The sequence below is a fragment of the Monomorium pharaonis genome, chromosome 10, assembly GCF_013373865.1.
Source record: "Monomorium pharaonis isolate MP-MQ-018 chromosome 10, ASM1337386v2, whole genome shotgun sequence".
NCBI lineage: Eukaryota > Metazoa > Arthropoda > Insecta > Hymenoptera > Formicidae > Monomorium > Monomorium pharaonis.
This window is the reverse complement of record NC_050476.1, coordinates 3,433,615-3,461,170: the sequence shown is the minus strand read 5'-3', so window position 1 is coordinate 3,461,170 and position 27,556 is coordinate 3,433,615. Positions and strand designations below refer to the sequence as shown.

Here is a 27,556-nt window from a genome sequence, read left to right as displayed (position 1 = left end):
AAACCCGACGCAGGCCAAGGCCGCTCGCCGGCGGCGATGATGGGGACGACGATGTTATCCGCAGGTAACGATTTATGGCGCATGAGACAACCTTCTCTTTCACGAACAAGCCGCAACTCGTTTTCGTCTCCAGTCGCCTAATTTATATTCGCAATAATTTTCTTACAGATGCATTAATAACAGTTCTAATCCGAATTTCATATTAAAATTTGATTTCTTTTCATATTCTCGGCAATAATGATAATTATATAAGAATTAGAAAGTGGGCGAACGGAATTTATTTCGCCGATTATTCCGCTTGCGATCTTGTCTGTGCGTGAAGAAAAATTTGGAGTACGACAGCTGCGGTCCCTCGCGTCTGAATTGGATGACAATACGCGCCGCGCGATCGATATAGGAGTACAAGATGAGAGAAGGGAGAAATAATGCTGGCAGCTGGCGATCGAAAGAGAGGAAAATCCGCTGCAACGCGCGATCGCGTGGCTGAGTTCGTGACCCCACCTGCTGAACTCGTTTCCACGAAGCTCACAACTCCCCTCAAATAATCGACGAAGGGATGTTGCGATCGTCGCGAGCGCGCATTACTTATCGCGAGAAAAAAAAAATACATTTTTCCGCTGAATATGTAAGAAAGATGTCGAGCAACTCCCGTTCTCTTAATTCAAATCTTTTTGCTCTCAACTTGTTCTCCTTCAAAAAATAAATCAGAACGATTTCCGAGTACGTACTTGCAAATGTAAAAATTCGTTAACGCGCGCACGAAGGTTGACGTTTACTTTTGTACTAAAACTTGAAGTGCCAACACTTCAAGTTTTAAGCGACATATAATTTTTTTGGGGACGTACGAAAAAAAAAAAATATATCGAGGACTCTCGAAAGGACGCGCTTCTACGCCGTTGTCGCCGTTGCACGCAACGTAAAGCTATGGCATTCTACGACTGGTCACTACTACTACTATTATTACTACTACTACTACTACTACACGCAGCCTCCTCCTCTCTCGCCCTTCCGCACACCTTTGCGCTCGCTCTCTTTCACACTTTCTCCCTCTTCCTCGCTCCCTCCAAGGGCTCGACTCTCCTCTCGTCGGGCCTTTCCTTCTTCGGCCCGCGAGAACTTTCCCGTCGAGTCTCTCCGCCGCCACCACGGCGATGGAATCGAATCGCTTTCTTCTTGTTGCAGCGGCAGCGGCGGCATTCCAAAACACGAACGCGCCGATGCATTCGTGATGGGGAGAAAGAGAGAAAAGGAGCAGGAGGAAAGAGAGAGAACTCGCTTACCGAACTCGCCCTCATTCGGCTGCGCTCGCGCGATCGTTTGCAATTCCGCGCGCGAATCCAACAGGAATTCCCCACTATCGTACCCTCACTACCTACTATACGTTCTATTGTTTCTCGTTTGCGCCGACGGATCCCTCTTTTCGGGTGTCCCCCTCGGCTACAAATTGCCGTCGTGATTCGCAGATCAATGGAAACAAAAGTCAAAGATCATCACGTAAGGTGGCATTATCGTTAAAACTTTTATAGCGCGTTAACTCCAGCGTTCAAACAAAAAATTGAGCGAAATATTGGTATTTGAAAATTTCATTGCGTATGTTATTAAATTTTGATTTGTACAATTCTCTGTTAATAACGATTCACTCGAGTAAAAAGTTCCCCGTGGTTTTTACATTACGTCTGACGATCTATTCAAATGAAAATTTCTCAGACTCATATAACGTTTGACGATAACAGAAAGTTAAATAATTGTAATGATCCTATTTAAAATCTAACTCATAAGCGCACTTAACTTGTTTCGTTTCGCAAAGCGGCGCGGTCCGGATTGCTGTAATTAATTGCTGTTATCACGCCGTACATTCTACGCGCTTAATTACATAATATGCACGAACGAAAATTTTCGAGCAGGCGGAACGGCGCCAATGATTCACCGCGCAAAACGCCGCGCCACGACGCCCGCCGTTATTATTATATCGTAATTACCCTGCTTATAAAAGCGGCAGCTCGTTCGTAAACGCGTTCTCGGCTGGCGTGGCAAAAACACGGGAGAAGAGGAGACGCATGAAATTAACATTCTGCAAAGTAATTTCGTGTAAATAATTAGTTATCAATTTCTCTAAAAGACTATCTCTCACTTAATGCAGCTGCAGCTGGTCTAACTAAAAGTCTCCTGCATTTTATTCGTCGGTGACCGTAGAGAAGTAAGAGAGAACTAAACTTAAATAATTATTCCCAGCGAAATATACTTCTATAATAAAGTCCCGCACAGAAGTATATTTAAAAGAATTTTGATCGTTTTTTTTTTTTTTTGGAACTTGTGTGTTCCGTTCATTTCTACCGCGTATGAGTCACCTTTCTGTCTCTATTTGGAGTGCTATATTGCTCTTGTTCTTCTCTCCGCCTCTTTCTTGTCGTTTCCTAATTTATTTTCTGGCCGAATGTCGCAATACGCAGTTACGTATTTCGCGAAAAAGCCGAATGTGAAAATACGCGCGGCCTAATTGGGATTCTCGGCGATGAGGTAACGAGGAAGCGAGGTCAGGCAGGCACACGCATACGGGGAAGATAAAAAGGCGGCCCAGTAGGCCGCGCGGTCGTTTTCGAAGCACCTTCCTGGAAGGGATCCCTTTGTGACCGTGCGCCATATATGCTAAGTAAGCGGCTCCGCCGGCGCGGCGCGGCGTCCTAAGACGAAACCGGAGATGCCAGAAATTCGAACCGGACCCACGATGGCGCAGCCGAACGCTCTGGACCGGACGTTGAAAGACGACTGTGGTGTCCGTTTTCGCTTACGATGACGAAATTGCGACATAATAATATGCGGTAAGACAGAATTTCGCGCTTACGTCGCACAGCGTGGCCAGTCTCCCCGATTTGACCGGACGACAATCAAAACTCGGCGTACATTAAAAACAGTTTCGGTTAACGTAAATCGCGAAAAAGAGAACTCTATTATTTTCGCAGTTAAAATTAAGACACAAAATAAAATAAATTTCGCGTGGAACAATAAGTAATCTAAAATAGTAAAATCAAGTTCTTCTTTCCATTTTACCCTGATCTTCGAATTAAACTTAAGTAGATAACGCGATAGACATAAAAACGATCTGCGTGCAGAATGTCTGTACGGATTTCAAAGTATTTCGTAACGCAACTTAATGAAAGGAAATAATAGTATCGACGATTGTGCGGACTTTTCTCTTTAGCTAATTCGCGCTCGCAGTTGCAATCAGCGCGACGCGTCGCCTATTATTTGTCTCTCTCTCTCTCTCTAACGCGAACGTATAATTCTCTATAACCGCACGGTTATTACCGGACACGTCCTCGCGGATCGCGCGCGCCGCTGAAACCCCCGAGAAACTCTTAATCGACGCTCGAGTACCGAGAGCGAGGTATAATATTCCGCGGAAGACATTTCGCGTTTCGCCCGCTTCGTACGTACGCCTCGCTATTACTCCGCGACGGGGGAATTATAAATCGGGCGCATTTGTTCGTCCCGTCACGGTACATTGCGGCGGAGCGTCGCGGCGCCAGACGCCGGGCACGGGAGTGCATTTTCCCGTGCGAGCGCAAGCACGAAAATACGTTTCCCGCGAAGCGTCACTCCACCGTCACGTATACGACGTGCGGTCCCCTCTCTGCCGCCTCCTCGCCGCCCCATTTTTACGTTTCTCGGTCTCAAAGCACTCTATCGTCGTGCTGTAATTAAAAACGTTTATTGCCGCCTCCTTGTGCGCGACAAGACGGGGACTGTCACGAGCGCGAATAATATTCCGCGGATGACGCATCTCCTCCCAAAGCGGTCGCGGATAGCTTTCCCGCTCGTCTCAGCGCAAGTTAATTTTTAAATCGCGTTAAAACGGCTGCCGGTACGCATTCCGATCTCGGGAGATATACCGGGTATATTAAAAGCGTTTCCCCATGATCGTGCTATTATTCCCTTTAGAGACGGAAAATCTCAACAATTATTCCGTCTGCCGTCAAAGCGCGTAGTCGTGAACGCGATGGAAAATCTAATGAGACGAGGAATGCCGCTCAAATACGATTAATTAATTTCTCGTTAATTTCTTTTCTTTCCCTTTTCTGTTTACTATCCATTATTCAGTAATACTTTCTGCCGTTTTGCTCAAAGGAGATTTTAATCTTCATTATTTCATCTATTTATTTATTCACTTTCGTAAGAATTCAAAAAGTACCGACCGTTTGTCGGCTATTACAATTTTGCGCCGGCTCGTTAAATAAGATCGTGAGTTGAAATGTCGAGACGAAAAAAAGAAACGAGAGAGGAATAAAAAAAAGTTAAAGAATGACGTCGAGGCGTAAAGCTAAGATAAAAGACAAAAAGGGAAGAAGGGAAAGAGAAATGAAGGTGTCGGACAAGAATGACCGGTCGTGGTGTTATGCAACTGCATTCTGAGCGTGGTGCACTCTCGTACGTGCACTCGAGGACATTACTCCCTGTGTGACTCGACTCGTTATTCTCGGGTTTCAACATAATCCAGAGAGGCACGCCGATTGAGAAAAAGAACGCGACGCGTACTTCGCTGTCTACGTATTAGTAGTAATTGTTTAGTTGAAATGAATAATAGCAGCGCAGTATGAGAATCTGGAGAGATCTGATTTCATAACCAGCAGAGACTTAATGTTGATTAATTTAATTAATTAAGAGAACAGACTTTATCAAAATAATAAATAATAAGATCGCAAACACTGATATTTGATATTCGCGCAATATGCATCTCTAGTAATAATTCTAAAATAAACGAGTAATTACGCAATAAGTCTCATTGCAACATACATGCAAAGTAATCATAATATATATATTAAATAATAATACAAATTTTTTAAATTATCCTTACGATACGGCTGACTACTTTGCGGCAGTAAGATGACTTTGTCAAACATACCTGTAACAAAAACAAACAAAATAGTAATTAGAATAATGTTAATTAAAACAACATACGATTAGATAATAGTTACACGAAATAATATAGTCACGATTATTGCATAGATTTACTGTGTAAAATGAATTTTTTTGAAAAAATTTTTCTGACCGACAATTACGGTAAAGATCAGAACTTATCCGGCAGAAAGCTGTGCGTATCGCATAAACGTCCGAGCGTGACGAGCGTCCGTTCGTCACCTTTATCAATCGACATATCAGCGAAGCTGGAGCTTAACTCAACCGAGCGAGCAAAAGCTGACGACAGACGTTCACCGGAAGCCGATCGCGATTGGGCAAGTTGACGAATCGACATATCCGACTTGATCCGTTTACGGTGGAAGATGCGTACGAAGGCTGTCACGGACTAGCTACGTGACCACATTTTCTTTGAGAAAATAGCGGATAAACCTGAAAATTTTATAACTTTTCCTTCCATCCGTTTCCAAACTAGTTTGTAATTATCTATAATTTGCGCATCATAAAATTTTCTTTAATATAAAAATGAAATACTGGTTTCTAAAATTTCTAAAAGTTTGGCTGGAAATATCTTTCCGTAACGCACAATCGAATGATCGATCAGTCGATTGTGTGTCACGGAAAGATATTTCCAGCCAAATTTGGTGGAAATCGTATTCTGCGTTTAGGCGTGAAGCGCAAAAAAAGATAAAAATTAATTTTTTTAATGTTTATAACAATTAGGAAAATGCACGTCCTCTCGCGAATGATCGATCAGTCGATTGTACGTTACGGAAAGATATTTCCGGCCAAATTTGGAGGAAATCGTATTTTGCGTTTAGGCGTGAGGCGCAAAAAACGATAAAAATTAATTATTGAAACAAACCTTTGATTTAAATCTCTCAGAAATAGGTTGTGATAAAAAATAAAAATAAACCTAGTCTAACTTTAATTTTAAAAAATTAAAAACCATTAGCATTAACAAAAAACAAAACAAATTATATCATAAAATCTTTTATCGGGTGTGTCCCTAAGAATTCGTTCGACAATTATTAGTTCGACATTAGATATTAAAACGCTAATTAGAAAAGAATTTTCCTATTTGTAAAATAAAGCACAAAAATGAGATGAAAAAACAAAACCTAAAAGATAAATACCAAAAATAATCAACTGTCTTTTACAATAAATAATGTATGGTCATCATATATAGGATAATTCCTGTCGACGAATGAACTTTCTATGTGTCGGTTTTGTGCGAGAATCGGCGCTCGATCGCGTCCCGGTAGTTCATTAGCATAAATACATAATGTCCACATAACAACTTTGCCCATGGTTCAACATACTCCTCGTGTGGCCGTTAGATTACAACGTCGGGAGTTGTAAAATGCAACCAGCAGGAATGCGCGTGGGAATGCGTGTGCGGGAGAGGAGAGTTATGCGTGCGTTCTCGATAAATCGATATTAACAGGCGCGTATTGCACACCATGTCGTCATTTCGCCAGAAAGTAACACATAAACAGTTTTATAACGTCATTACAGGCGTATAGCGAAAATAGAAAATATCTTCATTGTACATTCTTAATACAATAAAATTTCTTTTCGGTATTGTTAATTAAAACTTTTAATTGTTAATTAAAATAAAATGAATTATTGTTAATTAAAATGTTTATTCGTATCATATGTAAATAAAATAAATAATGAAATTCCTGTAAAACTTCTCTTTACATATCGACGATAATTAATGTTGTACGCAATTTAGCCGATGCAGAATTGTAAAGTGAATGTATTCGTGAAGTACTCTTGAGAATTTAAGAGCTTAATATCCGAATTTATTGCCTCGATATATAATATATACTCTATTACGCGCGCGTATCAATATACAGTCAGGCCAACTCAATTTACTTCGTAGTCATTATGGAAATGCCAGAGTCCCACGATTTTCAAGAAATTAAAGTAACATTTCTGAGAAGCGCAATAAGCGTGTAGGTACGACGCTGTATGAAATCATTAAGTATATTCTAAGAAATATCTAATTTATTTGGATCGATTCGGAGAAGACTTATCGCCTTCTCTCACGTTGTTATTCAACACAACTACGCTGATTGTAATCTTAATGTTCTTAAACGAGAAGATTCGAATAATCGGATCAGCAATGCGCTATAAGTAGGTCAGACGCGTACCCTCTGCCGGATTTTGAGGTGCGCATTGGATCGACAAATATCCGAAGGCGCTAAGTCGCTGGCTTACGGGATTTCCAACGATACTCTAGTTACGGACAAATTTGCCGCGGATAATCTGACACTATCCGATAGCATTACGAAATGGTGTCATGTTGCGCGACCCGTTTTTTTTTCTTTCTCGCGAGACACAAGCAGACTAAATTGTTCACCTGCTTCTTAATCTGGCGATTTTTTCTTTGTTCAGAAACACTTTCTCGCTGATACACGAAAAATATCTTTGAAAGTGTCTAAAGTTGCTATTTTTTTTTACATTCAACTTTACGCATTCAAAGAAATCTCCTTAATCTAAAATCTCCAACATTAAGGCTCAGACACAATAAACAGAAAACAGAAACTAAGAAACAGTTCAATATGATAAATAAGAAAAATATATAAAATATTTTTCGTTCGACACATTAAACTGTTCCTTATTTTCTGTCCTGTTCCTTTTTTTATTGTGCGCAGTCTCTTAGAACTCAAGCTCGAATTTAAAAAATGAAAATATACTTCCATGAAATAAATACAAACCAAAGATCAAATTTTAATTGAACATTCCTACCTAATGACAAGGTATCTAAGAATTACAAGGAGTTACTAGTAGTATTTCGTCCTGAAAGATCGTTTAGAGGGAAACCATCGTAATGGCAATTCGTTTCAAAGAATCGGTCAGCAGGAAACTGCAGTATAGTGGCGTGTAGTAACCAGAGGATTAAGATAACAAAAACGCCACTTATGTCAACGCGAAGTGATACTTCAGAGCGCGACGAAGAGAGAGATGATTTCGTGAGTCCCTTCGACTGGAAGGAACGAGGAACGCCGACAACACAAATCGGCTTAAAGGGCTCGGGCGAGAACGATAATATTGCATTTCTTGTGGAAACCTGAACGTTGAGCGGCAAGAAATGTAGACCAAATCTTGAGATGATTTTCTCGACCTATCTTGCCCTCACTAGGCAAAAAGATTAATGTCTTCAGCAAATACCATTTACTCGAGGCATTTTTTAATAGTAAATATTTGGTTTTTCATAAAACTTAGTTGTTTCTACATGTAGCAAAACTCTTTACATAAAGTTTACATAAACGAATTTAATTAATATTAGTTTTTAATTTTGATTATTCTGATTTTTTTGTGTCGCAGTGAATAACGAGGTATCGATTTATTGCATTTTTTTGCAACATATTTCTAAGATGCCATACATATATGCAAAGAAAGTATATCTTTACAAGATACTAAGCAATAAATGTGTAACGTTTTCTTAAAGGAAGGAGGCGGAGAAGAAAATTTGCAAAAATTTATTGACAAAAAAGGAGCATCCTGTCGCACGATATAATAGATATGAATGAGTGTGCATGTTCTAGATAATAATCAAGAATAATAAAAGGTATATTAACGAGTCCACGCAAGCAAACATGTTTGCGAAGGTCGTGTACAAAACGAGCAACGGAGTTGAAAGAAAACAGGCGCCAAAGAGAAGACCAAGTTCGAATGACGAGGAGGACGAGCGTGCACCTGATACCCTGATCCGAGCGCAACAGCGGGCTGCGGCTGCGTTTCCTCCCGGGGGAGGAGAATCACCGTCGATAGCGCGACGGGCATGCAATTACTGGCCTCAGCCAGACTCATGGAAAAGCCGGTAATTAGTTAGCGCGCTCCAGATTCGATGTGTTTGAGCAGATAAGCTGGGCGCCCCGACCGCTACTACAGCCGTGACAGCGACTCACCGGCTACTCGCAATCCACGAAGCTGGTTCATGGTCAAGGCCAAGGTCACCTCATGTACTTGAGTCATTAACTTTATTGCAATTCTTTTTTAGAGAAATTGCCATTTAATTTATTCAGGTGTCTCAATTAAACGATAATCATCTTTAAACGCATCCATTTAATTATGCCGCGCTTGTACCTTGCCACTGCAGTAGGAAATTAATTTTAATACCGTTTATCGATGTATCAGGTAAAACTGTCTCCTAAGAATTGAACATTTTATTTTTCTGCTTCAGACTGTACGATATAAAAATTAGAAAGAAAAAAAAAATACGTAGACCCATTTTTTCTCGGAATAAGGATTCCGAAGGCGTTTCGAGATTTCGTCTGGATTACAATCGAACGAAACTCGACTTAGGCCCAAACGATTCGACGACCGCTAACATCAATTCTATCGGAATCGCGAGAATCGCTCACAAAAGAGCGGCGGTTTCGGTATCGCGTCACGCATAGTAGATTAACGGCGTGGACGTAGTGGCGTGTTTGACCGCGTGCTCGCGTGTCTGCACCCCGAGATTCCAGGAGCGCGATCCAGTGTCTGTGGTCGGTTCTCTCTCGTGAGAACGGATACGACGCGAGAGATCCGACTCGCTGATCTTTGTACCGCGCGCTGTTCATCTCTGTATGCATCGCGGGTCGCCAGACCCGGTTCGGCGGACACGGTTCTGGCTTTAGAAGCTCCGCTCCGGCGGAGGAGCATTTGTCCGATCGCGCTTTATCCCGCGCGGAACAACAGACGTGCTGTCGTCGAACCTGAGAAATCCCTACGTGTCCCCGGTCGAGGCGAACTTTGCGTCACCGTATGCAAATCTTCGCGGACCTTGAATCCGTGAAACCAAACTCAAATAATTGTCCCATTAAATTTACTCTCAGACTTCATAAATCATCCTGACACTATCGGATACGGAAATGTGATTTTAAATCATACTCCGTATATAAATTCAATTTGATTCTCCCCTCACGAGAGGAAGCTCCGGGCGGCATAAACGACGACGTCATTCGGAAATCAGAGGTCATTTCGCGCGAGACAAATTGCCGACTATTGGCCGGTTGTCTTAAGTGCCCGGCGACGTTATTACGTCCGCGAGAAGGCGAATCCCGTCGAGACGAATCGAGGTTCGTTTAACGGCGTGGCCGTCTCTCAAAGCGCGGCGAATCAAGGGTTTATCTTCCTCCTATCTCCCCGATCGAGCCACTCGGTATAATGCACTCGGTTTCATTATGGCGACAGTGAAAAACGCCGAGCCCCAGCACCCCTCTACCCTTCCCGGATTTTTACGCGCAGCGCTCGTAATGGCGGATTTATGACTGTATTAATTCTACGATAATCGGGATAAAATGATGCGCACGGCGGTTAATAGTCTGGTCGGCGTAAAATATACGCGCGCATGTACGTGGGCGTCCTAATTGCCGGTAAGGGAATCGATCGCAACTCTCCCCCAAGGAAAATTAAACTTTGATGCGAAGCGCTTTTTTTAACGCGTTCGTCGTACATTGGAAAAAAAAAGAAGAGTTTGGTAATAGCCACCAAATGTCGAGAAATGCCAATTAAATATTTGATTAATATACTCAAAAATAATTAAATTTTATCAAATATTTAATAAGCGTAATTTGGCACCAACTAAAATATTTAATTGACATTACTCAATATTTGGTAGCCAAATTCTTTTTTTAAATGTATGTTGCGAAGAAACTTTGCAATATGTATTATGCATACCTGCCATTCGTAATAATATACCGTGGATACAATCAATAATTTTAATTTGCAAGCGTGTTTGGTTCACAGCGATAAAAATGCAACGAGATTTTTTTCCCACTTCCACGCTACATATTTTATCCGCCTATTTCGGTCTCAAGGGGCAACGCGATGTCTTAATACCCGTCGCAGAACGCCTCCGCGTACATTCGGTGTGTTATCTTTAGCGCGATAGCAATGTCCGGTGTAGAACACGCGGAGTGAAAGCGAGCACTCCTTGCGTTACGGCGCGCGGAGCCATGGGAAACATGGTCCCGTACATGGACAGCATACAGCCACATCCGTGGAAACGTCCCTGACGTTGAATTTCCAGAGTACGGAGGGTCTACGTACGCTCGCGTGTAAACAGCAAAGCATGTACAAGGCATGTACTACCAGGCCTGAACCAGGGAAACTAGTTACACACATTCGTCGCTGGAATCGGACACGCTCGCATCGTGAATTGTGCCATGATACCAGACAGCGAGCGAGCGGGCGGGCAGCAGCAGCACGTGGCCGTTTATGGGATATGCGATTCCCATTGGATGCCGAGAGATAGAGAGTGCCGCGGAGGTACGGGGCGTGCGGATGACCATGACCTTGACTGTCGACAAGGACAGTGAAACGCGGCGAACGTACGGGTCCGTTCACAACCGGCGCGAACCGAAGTCCTTCGGACGGACCTTGTGAATTTTGACGCGATCTTCTCACGCGGACTTATCGCGTCATCGCTCCGCTATTTTTTATGCAGGCGGGATCCGCCGGAATATTTCAATTCGAAACGTCGGCTCGGGCACCACCTCGTTCCGAAAACGGAAACGACGCGTATCCGCCGTTTTTGCGGAATACGGACTCCGCGCGATATCTTCTCGTCGAAACAGAAATACATTGAATACGCTGATAAATCCTAAATACATTCTTGTTAGCCTAAATCCTAATTAATATTCGCTAATCTTTCAATAAAAAATTTTACTAGTAGGCTTCTTTTAACTGCTGAACTTTAGTCGCTCGTAATTGCTGTTAGTATTAGCTTTGCCAACATACTTAGAATATATATACTAATAACTTAACGGTATTGCGTATTTGCATTGCATATATCATCGAAAGTCTCGATATTACGGTATTAATGCGAATTTTTACGATGTCTCGTCGTTCGGCGAAAAATGAATGGTCCGTTCGAAGGTTAAGACGATTACGTTGATAATCGCAACTCGCGAAAGTCAAAGGTGCTCGTAAAAGCTCCTCAGTGTCAAGGTGCAAAAGCCTCGCGTGTGAACCAGACTTGAAGGCACACGCGCGCACAGAGATACCAAACATAGGAAGGATGCGAAGGAAGGGAAAGGCTCGATGCTTGAACATGGTTTGTTTGCATTCCACGGCCGCGGAACGATCGTTCGTCTATCATGGAAATTATCGTTGCATATACGCTACACGCGGAATGCCTTTCCCTCTCTCTTTTTTTCCTTCTGCGCCGGTGATTAGAGTGAATTATTCGAAACAGCCAAGTAAAAAAAAAAAAAAAAAATCTTGAAGACTGTATGGCAGATTTCTTTCAGTATTCACTTTTGTATTATTAGCTCAAACCGCGAATAATAGTTGCACACGTTATATAAAAAATATTAATCTTTTATTTTGTGTCTGTAAAATTAGCAATAAACAGCGTTATACGCAATTTGAAAGTTCAATCGTATAACTTGCACGTATCTTTAAAGCCCATCCTTTTTCCATATTATCTCGCAGGGGGATCCCTCACGATATAGGATCACGCACGCGAACTCCATTTCGAATTCCTGATTGTAATGATCGTAATAAAGGCCTCCACTTCGCCACGATAAGCAGACGAGGTCTGCCGTGAAGAGGCAAGTAGATAAGTGTACACACGGGCAACAAAATCGTCGAACCGATAGCGGGAGATAATCGGCGCGTCATCGCGTAGGTCTTTTTATTTATGCATTAAAAGGCGACCATCGATATCATCGTGGAAAGCCCTCCCTTCCCTTCCCGCCCTCGCTCCGCTCCGCTGTCTATCGAACTTAAACTCCATTTCAGCACGGCGCGGGCCAAGTAGTTGCCGAGCCCTCGAGAAACTTTAATATCTCGCGTCGCGAGAGATTAAAGATTCAACCGCCGCTGCTTGTCATTCCATCGGCACGTTACTGTGAGAGAGCACCCTTCTTCCTCCCTCTCTCTCTCTCTCTCTCTCTTTCTTTCTTTCTTACATTGCGAATCCTTTCGTCTCGCATCACCCGACGACCTCCGGCCTCTTCTGCCTCGCCTTCCACGCCCTTCACCTCCCCCCGTTCCTCTCGTCAAGGCGTCGCGGCGCTAAGTCACACTCTTACGATGTCACTCCGTTAAACCGTTTGCACAGCCCTTTCGGGCGTGACGAGAGCACTCTCGAGAGGAACCGTTCCGCTTTAGAAAATACATTTTCAACGCCGTAGCGCACGCGAGAGTTACACTCTCCTCCGGCTCTCTCTCTCTCTCTTTCTCTCTCGCCCAACTTTCGTAAAATTGAAAAGTTATTTATGCGCGTTACGCCCGCGTTATCGGCGAGATAAAAGTGTCGCTCCCATTTTATTTCAGTCGCTTCGTAAATATCCCCCTCTTTCCGATCGGTACCATTCTTTCCGGAGGAGAAAAAGGATAATTATAGCGCAATTTGTAGGCTTCACACTTGTGTGCCACAATCGACGGCTGTTGTATTTGCATCTTGCGGTTGTTGCAACAGCGTGCCGCGCCCCTGGTGACAGTCGATCCACGAAGATCGTTTGCAGGAAGGTGGTAATGACGTTACTCTATTTGCAACGTGCACGAAAGAGAGACAGAAAGAGCGAGAGCGAGAGAGAGAGAGAGAGAGAGAGAGAAAGAGAGGGGGGGAGAGGGAAAGAGCAAAGGATAGAGAGCATGTGCATTTTTATTCAGGCACAGCTGGTTCGCGCGTGTGCAACTCCAATGAAGCGTACGGCGACGCGAGATCGTCTAAGAAGAACAGAAACCCGGCGAATATGCATATGAGCCCGATGCAGCTATACCTAACGGAATTTCTACGTAAATAAAACGGATGAAATCGATGGCGTTGAACCTGCACGCGTTCGAGACTATTTGCAAAGAGCTACTTGGAATACTCGGTAAACGTTAATGTCGCTTCGCGTTCACGAACTCGCCGCATTTGCATTTGCGATCTGGGAGAAATAAAACGTGTAAGGCGCGCAGACAACTTATACACAGCGTGAGATCAGCGTGCGGAGGTAGCCAACCCCACGGAGATGCCGGCGCCGAGGGAGCACACAGACGCCGAATATTCCGAGAAGACGCGGCGATGTGCTGCAAGGAAAATAAACGGGCAATTTTGTGGACGCGACCGATCAAAGGGAGAAACGACGACCGACCGGGCCGACCGATCGGCGAAAGCGGGACGCGGTCTCTGTCGTCTCGAGGAGAGCGGCGGCGGCGACGATGACGGCGGCGGCGGCGTTCTATTATCGGCCGACCAAGTGCTATTTTTAGCGTCGATTTTCCGAGGCTCGGCGGCTACACCGACCGACCGTCGCCGACGGCTTTAGAGCGCCACTGACCTCGCCAACCGCGAAACGCCGTCGACGCCGCGACTGCGGTCTAACCGCGCAACTTAGCTGAAATGTCACCTTTTTCTCGTACAGAGCCAGCACCCTTCTCCCTTTTCCGCGTGCACGATCCCCGTTCCCGCTTCTGCTTCTCTGCGGCCGTCAAACGAGCACGCGCGCGGTGTCGCGTTTCAAACCACGCGGACGGACGAGAGAGTTTTAAGAGACCATCTCTCTTTCCGAATCCTATATCGTTTCAAACGGCGGAAAAGACTAGAAACTGGACGGAAAATTCTTTTTTACATTTTTAATTAAATTAAAAGATACGTTATCACTTCGTATCGATATCCTTTCCCGTACGTCGCGAAGATTGAACGGGGAAAACGTCGAAAAGAGTGTCGAGCATGCCGGGGGAAAGTCTCAGTTCTCGCCAAAGGTGAAGCTGAAACCCGGCCGATCAATCCCCACGAGACAGTTCGCTTTCTCAATAATTTTACGGATAACAAATGGAGTTGTTTGCGACGCCTGATTAATAGCAAAGCCCCACCGTACGTCGGCGAGGCCGACGATAGAGATTGCGAGGTATGCAGGCGTTTACTTCGCTCTGTCCCCGGCGCGTGTTGTGTTGCACCAGGGTATCATTAACTTATACCGGCCGCGATGCGGCACGACGCGCATCGATCAAGCGCGCGTATTGACGCGCTCGAGGGGAGGGAGAGAGAGAGAGAGAGAGAGAGAGAGAGAGAGAGAGAAAGAAAAGAGAGACAAAGAGAGCGCGCGCGAGTCGTTAAACATGATAATAACTATCGCACGCCGATGAGATCGCAATAATGACCGATCATTAAGTTGCGCGGCGCGCCGTGTCCAATTGAATTCGTCTTTGACCTATCGCGGCCGTGCAAAGGATTGCGCGCTCATCGGAGGACACACGCGCCGCGGCGCGTACGTGTCGTTATTCGTTGGGGAGCGTGATTATGGGAGGGACGATAATAAAGTCCCTCTTTCCTCCCCGCGTGCGGTCCACGTCTTGCTTCACTCGTTTCTGTGATTCAACGAGCATTCGCGTAATGCTCGTTCCGTGGCGCGCTGCAAGAAGCGCGCTAATTGGACAGCGTCATGTAAAAATGAGTCCGTCCCGTAAAGTAGTTTCAGGCAAATTTAAGTTTAAAATACAGAATTGCCGGGAGACCCCCGGCCGCGCGTGTGCAACACGTCTCTTCTTTTTTCTTTTTTTTTTTTTAATTCCGCGAGTTAACGTTACCCTTTGCGTAACACTGTCCAATTAAGCGCCGTTTCTCGTATATCTCCTCTGAGAGTCGCCGAGAGTTATAAAAAATTTCCCGATAGACGTGAAAGCGACTGATCTCACGGACATGGACGTGCTCCATCGGACGGCTCGATTCTCAAAAATTAAACAGACGTTAAAACTATCGGTTCCAATAAAGCGATTACATGGAATTTCGCGACGCGTATTATCGTGAGGAAATAATTTTCAACGAATGAAACTGCGAGGAGAAAATTGCAAGATATTAGCGCCAGAGGAGACAGGGGAGATACACTGTAAAGAATTATGTAGAATCATACAATTTATAATAGAAATATGTAAATTTTTCAGTATTTTTATATTCCTAGTTGTGCAAATACAATTTTTCATTTAATATAATGATGCATTTGCACAATTAATGATAAAAATATTTAAAAATTTATATACTTTACTATCAATTATTTTATATTTCTATATTATTTACCTAATTTTACACTTTTTTTTAAATGTAAAAGCAAGAGAGAGAGAGAGAGAGAGAGAGAGAGAGAGAGAGAGAGAGAGATCGTGGAATCGAGCGTACGGCTCTGATTTAATCTAGCGAAATTATGATCGTGCCGATAATCTCCGATCGTGTCGGGACATACCGCAAGGACGAGTCCGGCTTGTCGTTGCTCGTCATTATCGCCTCGCTTACTCTGGCCGCGACGCCGACGCGTCTCCCGCGATCAACCGATATCAAAGCGTAATGTGGGCCATCGGACTCGTGTCCCGCCGAGCGAGATCGATTGCGCGTAACGCAGAGATGTCTCCACGCGCGAATCTATTTATTTTCACGTCGTCGACGTGCAACCTGTTTCGCTCGGTCGGAACTCGATGCGATTTCAGGCGACGCGGTTAATTCGCGCGGTGAAGACGTCAGACCGTTTACGCGCCGAGCCGGAATATCGATCAGTGAAAAATGACAACAACATTCTTTGGGGTTCTCAACTCGCTCGGCTCTTCCACGACGAAAAGTCACACCGAAGGAATGCCCCTTGTCGAACGTCTATTTTATGTGAAAGTCTCTGAAAGCTGTTGAAGGTTTAATATCAGTGTCTCAGAGAAAATTTCCAATTTCCTCCCGTCGTTATTTCCAATGCAGAAATAAAATATCACATTCAAGTCGTGACATTTTCAAAAGAGACCAAGTTCTCTTCGCCTATTACTATTCATGTGAAGCTGAAAATACGAGCGGACCAAGTTCAGTTCCGAAGATATTCGGACCAAGTATGCATTTTGCATCTCTAAATCTTTCTGTATAACTTTAACCTTCACTCATCGAAAACCTCCCCGACTGGATCTACATTTAATCTTCAGTACTTGACGTATTTCTCGGTTTTTTTTTCATATAATTCGTAATTTTCGGGTGTGTCCGTCGTTGGGTCCGCGCGCGCTGCTGCGCTACCTCGAATTTCCCGACAGAGGAAGCGATCGCTTGGCGCGCGTTCTCTCTCTCCTTCTCGTAAAATCGAAGCGCGAGGTCACCGACTCTAACTCCACCGGCGGCGGGGTTTGCCTCTTTTAGAGCTGGCAGACGTATTAATTACTACGAGGATACTAAGTGGGACGACAGAGCGGTGAAGAGTGTCGGGAGATAGAGAGAGGGATCGCGGTTGCTGCTGCTGCAGTTCTCTCCAATCCGGCCATCGCCACCTGAACGACGTAATTGGAGCACGCGGGACTTTCCCATTAGCGAAATATAGGCCAGAGTGCAGTGACACGCGCTGGATATCCCGACGGGCGACGTCGCGTCTGTCTGTGTAACCGCCTCGTACGTACGGGACAGAGTAGTAGGTTTCGTCCTACAACTCTCCTCTCTCGGCTCCATTGAAAAGCCTCTGTGGTATTCTCCATTCGACCCCTCCAAGCCTCCCTCCCTCCCTCCCTCCCTCCTTCATTCCTATCCTTCCACCACCCTCGTGCCACCAAAGTTTCCCCGGCGTCTCGTCCCCCGTGCGCTCGAGGAGGAGCGACGTTGCTCTCGATGTGGAAAGCGCACCTCGCGCAGCACCCCGCCGGACCTGCAGCGCGGTGTCGCACGATGCGCCGCGCTGCACCACCACGAAGATTCCGAGTCGATAATGAGAGGGAGGAAAGGACGGGAAGGGGGAAGGAGCGGCTGTGCGGGGAGAGGGAAATTAGCTCTCTTTTCCCCGCGTTCCTGCCCTCCCCCTCCTCGTCCCGTTTGTTGGATTCGGAGGGACACTTCCGTTGACAGATGCGAGAGACCATCGTCGCGCGCAGCCGTTACCGGCGTGCGACAGATCGGAGAACAGATCGGAGTCATCGAGCCGGTGTGACAGTCGTCGCTCGAAGTAGGATGGTAGTGTTCCCCGACGGCGACGATAACGGCAATAGTGCCGACTCGCGACAAACAGCTGCGGCGTGATAGTGGGCGTAGACCGAGTAGCCAGTAGGCAGCGCTCATCGTCGTTGTCGTAGTAGTAGTGGTAGTAGTAGTAGTAATAGTAGTAGTAGTAGTAGTAATACAGTAACGAGCGGTAGTACACACTATATGGCCAGACCGTAGTACTAGCAGCAGCAGCAGCAGCAGCAGTAGTAGTAGTAGTAGTAGTAGTAGTAGTAGTAGGAGTAGTAGTAGTAGTAGTAGTAGTAGTAGTAGTAGTAATCGTAGTGGTAGTGAATTGTTCCCGGTTGCGGCCGCGGTCGCGGCGGCAGAATCGAACCACGCGGGATGGTGGGGAAACGCCCGCTCGGGGCTCTCTGGTCGCGCTAGGTCGCTTACTCCGCGGCTGCACTCCGTAATGAATGGTGCATCGTGGCGCGCCAGCAGGCAGCAGCGGGGCAACGCCCTGTCAGCCAGCTGACTGAAATGAACCGAGTCGAGCCGAGCCGCGGCGAGGCGGTACGAGTCCGTCCGAGCCGCGCCTGCTTGCGCGATCCCGCGGCACACCCCCGGCCTTGCTTTTGCGTTTACCGCCAAAATCTCGGGGCGAGGAAAAGAAGTCGGTGCCACGAGCGTGCTACGATCCGCCAAGTCCGGGAGACACGCGGATAAATGCGCATTGCGATAAACGAATCTCGTCGCTATTTCCATTTTCTCCCCACGATTCGCAGAAAGCTTCAGGAGGAGAGATCGATAATATTCGAAGATGATGAGGTTTACCGCAGGATTATAAAAATCGTGTACAAATACATCCCATTCCGAGTAGTTTAGAGGTGTTTGAATAGCGGTGGTTTGATCTCTTACACCCTGGAACACACACGTACACCTTCGAAAATAAACCTGTGTACCTCGTGTGAACGTCATATACTCAATCCGTTGGAGCGCCTAATCGAGATGCCTACACGTCAGATTCCGATGTTAGGATCGCTAGTAAGCGAGATACCGCCGGTAAGACCGGATCTTGTCACGGACTATCCGTCCAGTTGAAGTACAATAAAGACCCGTATGTTCAATCCTTTCAGGATGAAGATAATGAGAATTTGCATTCGCTGCTTCGCCCTGCATGAATATCGCGCGTAGCTCTAGAAGTGCGCGAAAGGGAGGACGGTGGAAAGGACACGTAGGAAGCCGAAAGAGTGGGAAGAGGAAAGACAGACCGGCACGGCTATATACGTATCGGTGACTATCCCCGTAGACGACGACTCGCTCGACGACCGACCCAACCGACCCCGTTTCACGTTCACGTTCACGTTCACGTATAAGTAGTATCGCGTCTGTTTCCCTCTGCGGGCGGCCCGATAAAGCCACGCTTTCTCGACTCGCCGCTTCTCGAAACTGTGCCGATGTGTAAATAGAGCGCCCACGAAGGTTCAACAGGAAGCGTTCGCGATAAGCCGACGTCGACGCAGAGGTAGACGGGAATGGGCGGACCAGCGAGCGAGCGAATGAGCGAACGAGCGAACGAGCAAACGAGCGAGTAGGCGAGCAGTTGAATGGAAGATCTCTCGAGATACGAATACGTAGTGTCCGCTAATAAGCCGCGTCTGACGCACATATATCAGGATGTTCCTCTCTGGCGCGCATTCACAGACACAAACCCTTCGATAGGAATATCGAGACGCTTCATTTTGAAGCTTTAAAAACTGCTAAAAATAAAAATGTGACTTTCGATAAAAATTGCTTCAACGAGAAATATCGCGTGCTCTCCGCTGGAACGGTCTTATACGAGAGGAAAAAGAATCGAACGCGAGAAAGGGGATCGCGATCGACGAAAGGGGGACGGGAGGGGTCGAGAGGGAGGACATGGAAGGCCACACGGTAGAAAGGAGCGTCGCCCGGGCGAGAGAATATCGAGCGACGGCCGCCGTCGGGACGCCGACCACGCAAGCCATGACGTCACGCGACGCGTCAGCTGCTACCTCCGCGCGCAGCACGACTGCTTTCCGTACGTTGTGCTGCATTCCAGGTCTTGCTGGATCTTCCTCATTCCGGTATTACCGGTTATCGAGGCGAGAGAGACCCGTGATTTTTAGAAGACGATTTAAAAAACGTACGCGCGACTCGATTAATTCTCACACAAAGTCTAACATAAAAATGAAAATTGTCTAAAAAGAAGACATTGTTTTATCGTCGGAATAAAGATGTACATGTAAATTCTTTTAGGAACTCTTTATAGAATATCGAGAGTTTATATGATAGACAAGAAGATTTACACAAGCCTGTAGTTTGGACTGTAGGCGAGACGAGAGTCTGGCTTAACCCGGAAGTTGAGTCTCGAACGACGTAGAAACGGTGGGCTGTAAAGACGAAGGGGAGAAAAAGTGTGGTGAGGTGCGAAAAGGCCAGGATAAGAGCTAAAGAAATATAGAGGTAAAAAGAGAAAAAGAGAGAGAGAGAGAGACTCATTGTCTATGAATTCCTGGTGTCCTTCCGCCTGGGCGGATCACCACGACTGGATTGGCTGCCTACGTGCAGCGACTCTCGACCTGCACGCGTTGTCCACGTAGCCGGCTACGCGGCGGCGGCGGCGGCTACTTTCACGTAGCTGCAACGCGTGCAACGACTCTAAATTCCGTTCTCCGCCGCCTGATTCGATAAAGCGCCGCCCACGTATCGACCGACCGCGAGAGGCGCGAAGCGATCTCCGGAGGAGCCGCCGCGCGCGGAACGCGGCGAACTCGAAGAGAAAGAGAGGACGGGGAGAGAGAGACAGACAGAGAGACTCGGACGGAGGGCGCAAGCGGAGGACCCAGCTTCCGATCGATTATTCCCTATTTATGAGCACACGTGGCGAGAAGGCGTTTATCGCCATAATGTCAATCCTAGCGTGCATACCTCGCGTTTCACATACACGTAGTATGATAAAAACAGGATACCTCGCTCTTTTATGCTTGCGCGAGCTAAAATTATCGCAATTCGTACATCGTACTAAAATTATTGTGCGGTATATTGCAATTTTGATTTCGCGTGTTTAATACGAAACGTGAAATACGCGACGGAATTTTTTTCACATCCCTTTCCAAACGCCGCTTTCATAATAACGCGCGAGAAAATTTGACAAATCGCTGATTGTAGTTTGAAATCGGCTTAAACAAAAACGACGGAACGGCGAAATTCGCGGCTCCGAGCCGGATATGATAGCGAGAAGGAAGAGCGCTCTTTCGCGTTGCCGCAGGTCGGCGGGGAATGCCGCCAATTGGCTAACGTGATAAACGAGTAGAATAAAACAAATTGACCGTACGATAGGTTAGGGACATCAGCCGACCGGTCCAGTCGTCGATCAAGCGCGTTCGGCTTCCTGTGACGCGTCCGACTGAACCGGCCGAAGAGGAATAAGACGCAGTACGCGCAAGCGACGCGGGCTCGCCTGGTACTGCCAGACACACGCTCTACCGTGTTTCTTTCATGCGGCTTCGTGACCGCGACCAGAGGCACACACACTCCGGTTAGAGAGTCCGGCCGATCCGCCGCGTTCCCGAGCAAAGTTGAACCGCACTCTCACGGCGGCGTAGCGATATTAATATTCCCTTCAAACGCAACGAACGCAAGTAGCGCGAAAATACACTGCGAAAACGTCGCGCGTGACGGTCGAACTACGAAGGAGAAAACCCAACGATTCTTCCCTACGGCGGGAAAGGAGAATATTCGGTCAAAATCTCATTAGACCTTAACACGGTAGAGACTGAACCCAAGTGAATTTCTCAATCCTAATTCTGGCTTGCCCGAAATCCTTTGATATCAAACCGCCTGTCAGGGTCGCGAATTCTAGATGGCCACCAGAATTCGCGACCGAAGACCGCGCTTGCGGTAGGTCCGAGACATCCGGTACACGAGGCCGATACGGCCACAGCCATGCCATAGTATAGAATACATTTCGTGTCAGCTAATCAAGAAGCCCGAGAGAGAGGGTGAGAGAGAGAGAGGGAGAGAGAGAGCGCATCTCGGGACCGCCGCCGAATCGCGTCGGCGCCCCGACTCGCTCGCTCGCGCGCGCACCACGTTTTGATCGATTGTAGCCTCCGCTCGCTCTCCGTCGCCCGTTACGTAATACGCCGGCCACGTTCGTTTTACAATATACAACCGGCGTTCGCTTAAAGAGTCAACGACCCCTCGGCTTACTCCAGTGACCATGCCGGGGAGAGAGAGCCGAGCGCGCGGAGCACGCAAAGGTACGAGAAAAACCGAGCGTGTGTGCACCCTCCCTCCCTCCCTCCCTTCCATCCCCTCATCGCACGGACAAGTTATCTCGTGCCCCCACGTCCACTCGATGCCACGGGCGAGATATCTCAGCTTTTTCCTCCTCCCTTTTTATATCAATATTGCGACGATGTGTGTGTGTGTGTATGTGTGTGTGTGTGTGTGTGTGTGTGTGTGTGTGTGTATGCACACTGTTGTATTTACTCGGAAATGGAAATTCATAGAGTGCCTCGTCACTCGTGGCAACGTTTAACGACGGTTTACCTTCGTTCGGCTAATTCGAAATCGATCCTTCCTGCTCGACGTATTCGCGTATATAGAATGTACGAGGAGGGAGAGGGGAGAAAGAAGCTCGTACACGAAAATGTAGGTACACATGTAAATTTTAAACGATCCCGAAACAATTGCGAGACCGAAAGAGCGGACGGCTAAATACCCTAAAGCGAGTCATTTGCGAGAGAAACGCGCGCGCGCGCGCGCGGCGGCGCTTGTTGTACGGTACAAGAAAAGAGGCTATTCAACGATAGATAGTTACGTTACACGCCCAGGTGCTTATGTCGGGTACCTGTCGGTTAATACGTCGCATTTATCGACGAGAACTTATACGTTCCATTGGCGTGCGCTATTGTCTCGTTGTCCACTCGACTGTGATTTCCGCGTACTCGTTACAACAGCGAGGCGCACTCGTTGAAAAATAATGGAAAGACAACCGATACATACTCGGGGCCGGCCCGCGCCGAGAGCTACGGCTGTAACGATTTTACGTACAAGTAGACAAGCCCGTCACGTCAATATTGAGCTCGTCTCCTACGCTGTCCGTACTTTTATTTACAAAGAAGGGAAGGACCGGTAAATAATAAATCGCTCCGGAGTTCCAATCCTCCCCGCTGTTACCCCGGCCGGCTTATGAGCCGGCTTACTACTTTCGTGCCATCCGAGAATACGATACTGTTCGATAAATACAATATATTAGATTGTGAATAAAGTAATAAAATTACACGTACAACGACGGGGCTGTACTAATTTTTTAATTACGCTACAAACACACCTCGTTAGCTAGGTATTCATCATCGTCGCGCCGGTACAACGTGTCATCTCCGGCGCTGGCGTGCGAGAGACGCGCGCAACAACTCGCCTCACATTGTGACAACAGCGGTAGATTATTTCTGACATTTCACGGAGGATCGCCGCGAGAGAGGCCAAACGAAAAGGGAAGGGAAGGGTATGAAAGGACCGCCGTTAATCAATGTCACTCCGTGCGCGCGCGCGTTGAGTGACCGCGCGAATGCGCTTGCAGTATCCCGCGCGAATCTAATCACGAACTTGACTCGAGAGGAATACGGAAGGCTTTCGGGGTCAAGCTGATGCTTTTGACGGCCGTCTTAACACGGATTCGCGTCGTGCATTGCGCAAAAGGTCTCTACTCTCTTTCTCTTTTTCTCTGCGTGCGAGATGTGCCGGACGGATAGGTACGCGCGGAAGCGCTTCGCGCACGTAGAACCCGGTTAGAAAGATACGAGATTAACCAGCGGACGGAACGTTGATGCATAATCGCGCGAGGGAGAGCGGTAGCGAGTGAGGGATGCGCTTTTCTACGAGCGCCGAATGGGTTTCCTGCGATGTTAATGCATTACGCCGCGCGCGCGCGCAGTGAAAATTTATGTGTAACGCTCTCGCAGTCGCCTCTTCTCCCTTCCCGTCTCCCCTCCATCGCGAAGTAAATCTACCTAAATCGAATAACTATTGAAATAAAGCGGCAGCGCCCCATAATGAGAAACAAACAAGTTCGTTTAATTGTACCGGTCGCGGATGTGCAATCATGTAGGTGCACATTGTTAAATGACAATTGCAGCAGTAACTGCAACAACAGCAACAGCAGCAGCAGCAGCAGCCGCCTGAAACTGGTAGCGACAACCGCGCACATACGCGGAGGCTTAATTAGAGAACTGATCAAATGGCGAACGAGTTGGATAAAACTCACACGCGTTTCTCCCGATGGAAGAAAATTCCGATCGCGCGCGCTGACGTCAAACCGACAGCGCTAATTATTCTTTTCTCGAACGAGAGACTCTTAAAAAAAATAAAAAGAAAAAAAAAGAAAAAAAAGATGAGTTTTTAAGAAAATTAATGAATAAATCCCGCTTCTTTTTATCAGACGACAACAAGCCGCGGATAAAACGCGCGGCCTTCACGAGGACGAGTGCTCGATTCGCGTCAGGAGCAAAAAGTGAACTAGTTCGCCTTCTTGAATCAGCCGATACACGAGAAATGCCAAGGACGATGCACTCCACCTCTGTTTACACGAGCCAGGACGGTACATGTGTACGTGTTACTCCTGCGAAGCAGCCACGCGCAGTTTCTCGATAAATCATTTTACACTTATCCATTTTTGATAAGCGAAAACTTTTTGCGTCCGCCTTGCCCGACGTTGACGTCAATCTTTCGGCGCTTATGGTAAAGAACGGCAAACGTCCCCGCGATAAATCCCCGTCTAGCGGAAATCGCGCTGCCGTTCGGCCGGGAACAAACGACGACGGCCACCCGTGAAAGATGCAGCGTAATTCCCGCGAAGATGAAAATCCTTCCGCCGAATGGGCGCGGCGTCTTAAATCGCCATCAGTCGCGGTCGACCGCTGCGGAAAAACGGCGCTCGGTTGCGAGTGAAACTGCATTCTTGTCAAGTACGTTCGCGCGCGCGCGCACACGCATTATTCCGCGATCCGCTGAATTGAACCGCCGGATTGTACTTTTCCGAGGAACTAATCGCAGCCTCTTTAAAAGTATGTTTATCGAAACGGCATACGTAAAAAGAAGAAGCCTGGAAAAACAGAAACGTGATGCGCTTTTTAAGCAATCGCTGATGCTTTATCTATCGTGCATTCGCATATTTTATTTTCATACATTTTGTTGTAATTTTTTTGTGATGGAAGACTTTGAGAGAAATTTATTTGCACTCTTTACAAAATAGCACAAAATTCGCTTTTCCTCTTCCTCCCGTTAAAAGATCGGATCATACGAGAACGAATGCTCGGGAGGCAAAAACGAAATCGCCGACATCGAAAGCCACAGATTCATCGAGAGATCTCTCAATAGGAGATAAACGTGCGCGAATAGAAGCGGAGGCGAACAAGAAAATCGAGAGAAAGACAGGTGCGCACTATGAAGCGTATTCCATAGCTGTATACAGTCAAGGTTTGCGAGTGAGGTATGCGGATCTGCGATGTATAGGCAGAGCTTCAACGAATAGCACGTACGTGCCTCCGTTAACGCGATACGTATACGTAGCTCTCGTGGTCGATTTAACCGCATTAACTCCGAACGCTACTACCAAGCGAACTCCTGCAGCCACTGTCCCTCCTAATTCTGAAACCTTAAGTGCAAAGTGTGTGCGGAGGCTAAACAGCTGTGGAATTTTGGTGTACGAGGTCGAGAGGTTCGTTGAAATTAGTCGCACTTGCGACATTAATTAATTAATTAATGCAACGCGATTCTCATTGAATACTAGAATATTATCAATTATTTTTAGGAATGCCAATTAAAAATGTTGAAACATAAATTTTGGAGTATTAAAGATACACGAATCGATAGAAAAATCAATTGATGACAAGATTTAAAATTTTATTCGTAAATATTCATTTTTAATTTTAAAATCCCGTCTTAACTCTCTTTATCTTTTGTCTATTGCTTTTGTTATTGCATCGGATCTGTACCAGCTAATTGATAACTAATTGATGAAGAGAGTAAAGCTAAACATTACGGGAGCGTACGTTTTCTTCTTCGTTTTAGCGTTTTTTTTTGCGAGGTCGTGCGATCAAATGAGGGAAGCGAGACGATCGTAGAGGCGCGTGCGAAAATTACACGGCTCACGTAACAAAGTGTTGATCTAATTCTTTCAATTACACTGTCGTCGCAGGCAACCGTCCGCCCTCACTCGCACGGCTCGGCTCCGCTCGGCTCTCACGGCGCGACGTCACCGCGAATGGTTATTGTCAAGAAGCAGCGCACCGCAGCCGCGGCTTCGTATTACCCGGGAGACTCTCTCGGCTAACGCGAAATGACGGGTTTACCGGGTTTATGGCGCGCATCCCCGTTCAAGGTACATTACCTTTTCGCCTGAAAGGTGGAAGTCGTCCGAGAGAGATTGCGCCCGAACAAATCCCGTTCGCCGTTTATTAATACTCGTGCATTTCGCGCCACGTCGTACACGGTGTCTCAGAATAGGCGGCGAACGGTCGCTGCTCCTTACGGAATACGCGAGGCGAGATCATCAGTCAACCGCAATGATGGAACGTCCCTCCTCTCCTCCCCATCTTTTCCTCTCTTAAATTTCTAAATGTGTAGGAAAAATGTAAGGAAAAATTATATCGAAGGATTGTTTTTCAGAAAGTCAAGAGTGCATTAAATAGAATAAATATTAGGAGTAAAAATTGTTGTCAATCGAAAATCCAAGGTTTGAACGTTTCAGTTTAGCTTCAGGCGGAGCGGCATTGCCTTGATTGGCTGCATCGACTGCAAGGACGGCGAAATATTGCAGGAGTTTAAACTGGAGCACTGGGTCGATCTGTCTGCGACCTACGAGGAGATAATCTGCGCAGAAAGTTAGCACGACTTACGTCGTGGGCGCGAAAAACTCGACGATCTATTGCGCGACGACGGCGGCGGTCGCCAATTAGCAGCGACTCGAGACGTCGAGCAATAAGAAGAGACAAAAAGCAACGGTGTACGCCGTGGTGGCGGCGGTAACGCTGTAAATGGAGCCCGTTAATTGGAGACCCTGCGAGTGGGTAGCGGCGTCGTCCTATAATTGCGAAATCCCGATTTATCGAGAAATCGCGGACGGTCGCCCGATACCGCCCGGCTCCGCCAATTGTAATATTCGCGTTACTATGCTAAACAGAGCTAATTGCAAGAGCGCTTTACAGGAAATCAACTTGAGCCTTGGGACTAAGTGTGTTTATCTTCTCCTTCCGTATCCGTATTTTTCTACCGAAACGCCGAAATTAATTTAGACAATTGCCCGTTGCAATTTAAATTATTTTGTAATATTTTAAGTAAGATAATAACTTTTTTAATATTTTCAACAAAATACATTTTGCTTGTGTGCGTATTTATTATTTTAAATGTGGCCTTTCGTGTATTCCGTAGTGTTTCGCCGTTTTTGAAGGCGAAATGGGAAACACACCTAACTATCCGCAATAATAAATTGTTTGGTCTTTTTTAATTTCGCCTCTACATCTACATATAATGAAAAGTTTCGTGCAGTTGTTGGCGGACAATAGGGACGTCGCTCGTAAAGCGATTAATTTGCATTCACTCATAGGACAACAGACCTTCGAGCGTATGCTGACCCAGATGGAATTAATGCAACAACGCTGTGGAGATCTCGATCGTCCGATCTCGATTCACGGCGAGCAAATTGCCGAGACATTAATCACACGACCCGTGCCCCCTCCCCCGCCTCGCCTTCCCGCGATC

The 27,556-nt window shown here is 46.5% G+C and overlaps 1 protein-coding gene across 4 annotated transcripts in view; it reads right to left on the bottom strand.

Moving 5' to 3' along the window:
* LOC105829406 (helix-loop-helix protein 11) overlaps positions 1-27,556 on the bottom strand; it is a 143,078-nt gene that overhangs the window by 22,836 nt on the left and 92,686 nt on the right. For 3 of the 4 annotated variants that reach the window (XM_028193792.2, XM_036293044.1, XM_036293043.1), the window contains exon 3: positions 4,853-4,900. The exons of the other annotated variant lie outside the window; for it this stretch is intronic. In XM_028193792.2, the coding sequence (XP_028049593.1) occupies positions 4,853-4,900 (48 nt within the window). The remainder of the gene's footprint in view (positions 1-4,852; positions 4,901-27,556) is intronic. 4 annotated transcript variants of the gene reach the window in all.